Source organism: Alligator sinensis, unplaced genomic scaffold (genome assembly GCF_000455745.1).
Source record: "Alligator sinensis unplaced genomic scaffold, ASM45574v1 scaffold147_1, whole genome shotgun sequence".
Classification (NCBI taxonomy): Eukaryota; Metazoa; Chordata; order Crocodylia; family Alligatoridae; genus Alligator; species Alligator sinensis.
In genome coordinates this window covers 4565414-4565943 of record NW_005841847.1, presented here as the reverse complement: position 1 = coordinate 4565943, position 530 = coordinate 4565414, and the positions used below count along the sequence as shown (strand labels likewise).

At 66.6% G+C, this 530-nt stretch overlaps 1 protein-coding gene across 2 annotated transcripts in view; it reads right to left on the bottom strand.

The window, feature by feature from the left end:
- The window catches only part of ARID2 (AT-rich interaction domain 2), a 174009-nt gene extending 173485 nt beyond the window's left edge, over positions 1 to 524 (bottom strand). For both annotated transcript variants that reach the window (XM_025208535.1, XM_006015932.3), the window contains exons 1-2: positions 415 to 524; positions 160 to 253 (exon numbers count right to left, since the gene is read on the bottom strand). In XM_025208535.1, the coding sequence (XP_025064320.1) occupies positions 160 to 253; positions 415 to 506 (186 nt within the window). In that variant the 5' untranslated portion in view covers positions 507 to 524. The remainder of the gene's footprint in view (positions 1 to 159; positions 254 to 414) is intronic.
- Between the last annotated feature and the right edge of the window lie 6 nt (positions 525 to 530).

Here is a 530-nt window from a genome sequence, read left to right as displayed (position 1 = left end):
CCAACCTGCCTGCCTGCTTCCTGCCTCCCCCCCTCTCCTCAGGCACTGGAAAGCGGCCGGCCCGCGCCCCCCCCGGCCGGCCCGCCGCCCCCGGGGGGCAGAGCAGCCTTTTGGGAAGCGGGGGGGGGGCGGCCAAGCCGCAGCCAAACTTCCACTCACCTTCCCAAATCCGCCCAAAGTGGTGACTCGGGTGTAGAGAGCGTGCAGGTCCAGCTCCTTCCCACCCACCACGGGGATCTTCTTCAAAGGAGACCTGCCGGGGGAGAGACACACCAAACCGCACAACTTGGCCACCCGGCGCCCCTCGCCCCCCTCGCCGGGGCCGCCGTGTCCTTCAGGGAAGGGGCTGGAAGTTGGATCGGGTCGGTTTAAACAGCCTCCCCCCCTCCCCTTCCATCTTCCCATTTTCCTCACCCTCTGCTGTGGTGAAACTGCCGCAGCTCGTCCAGGAAAGCGAGTCCCTTTCTCCGCTGCTCTGCCGGGCTCTTCCCCGCCGAATTGGCCATCGTTTGGGGGCGAAGGAAATTCAA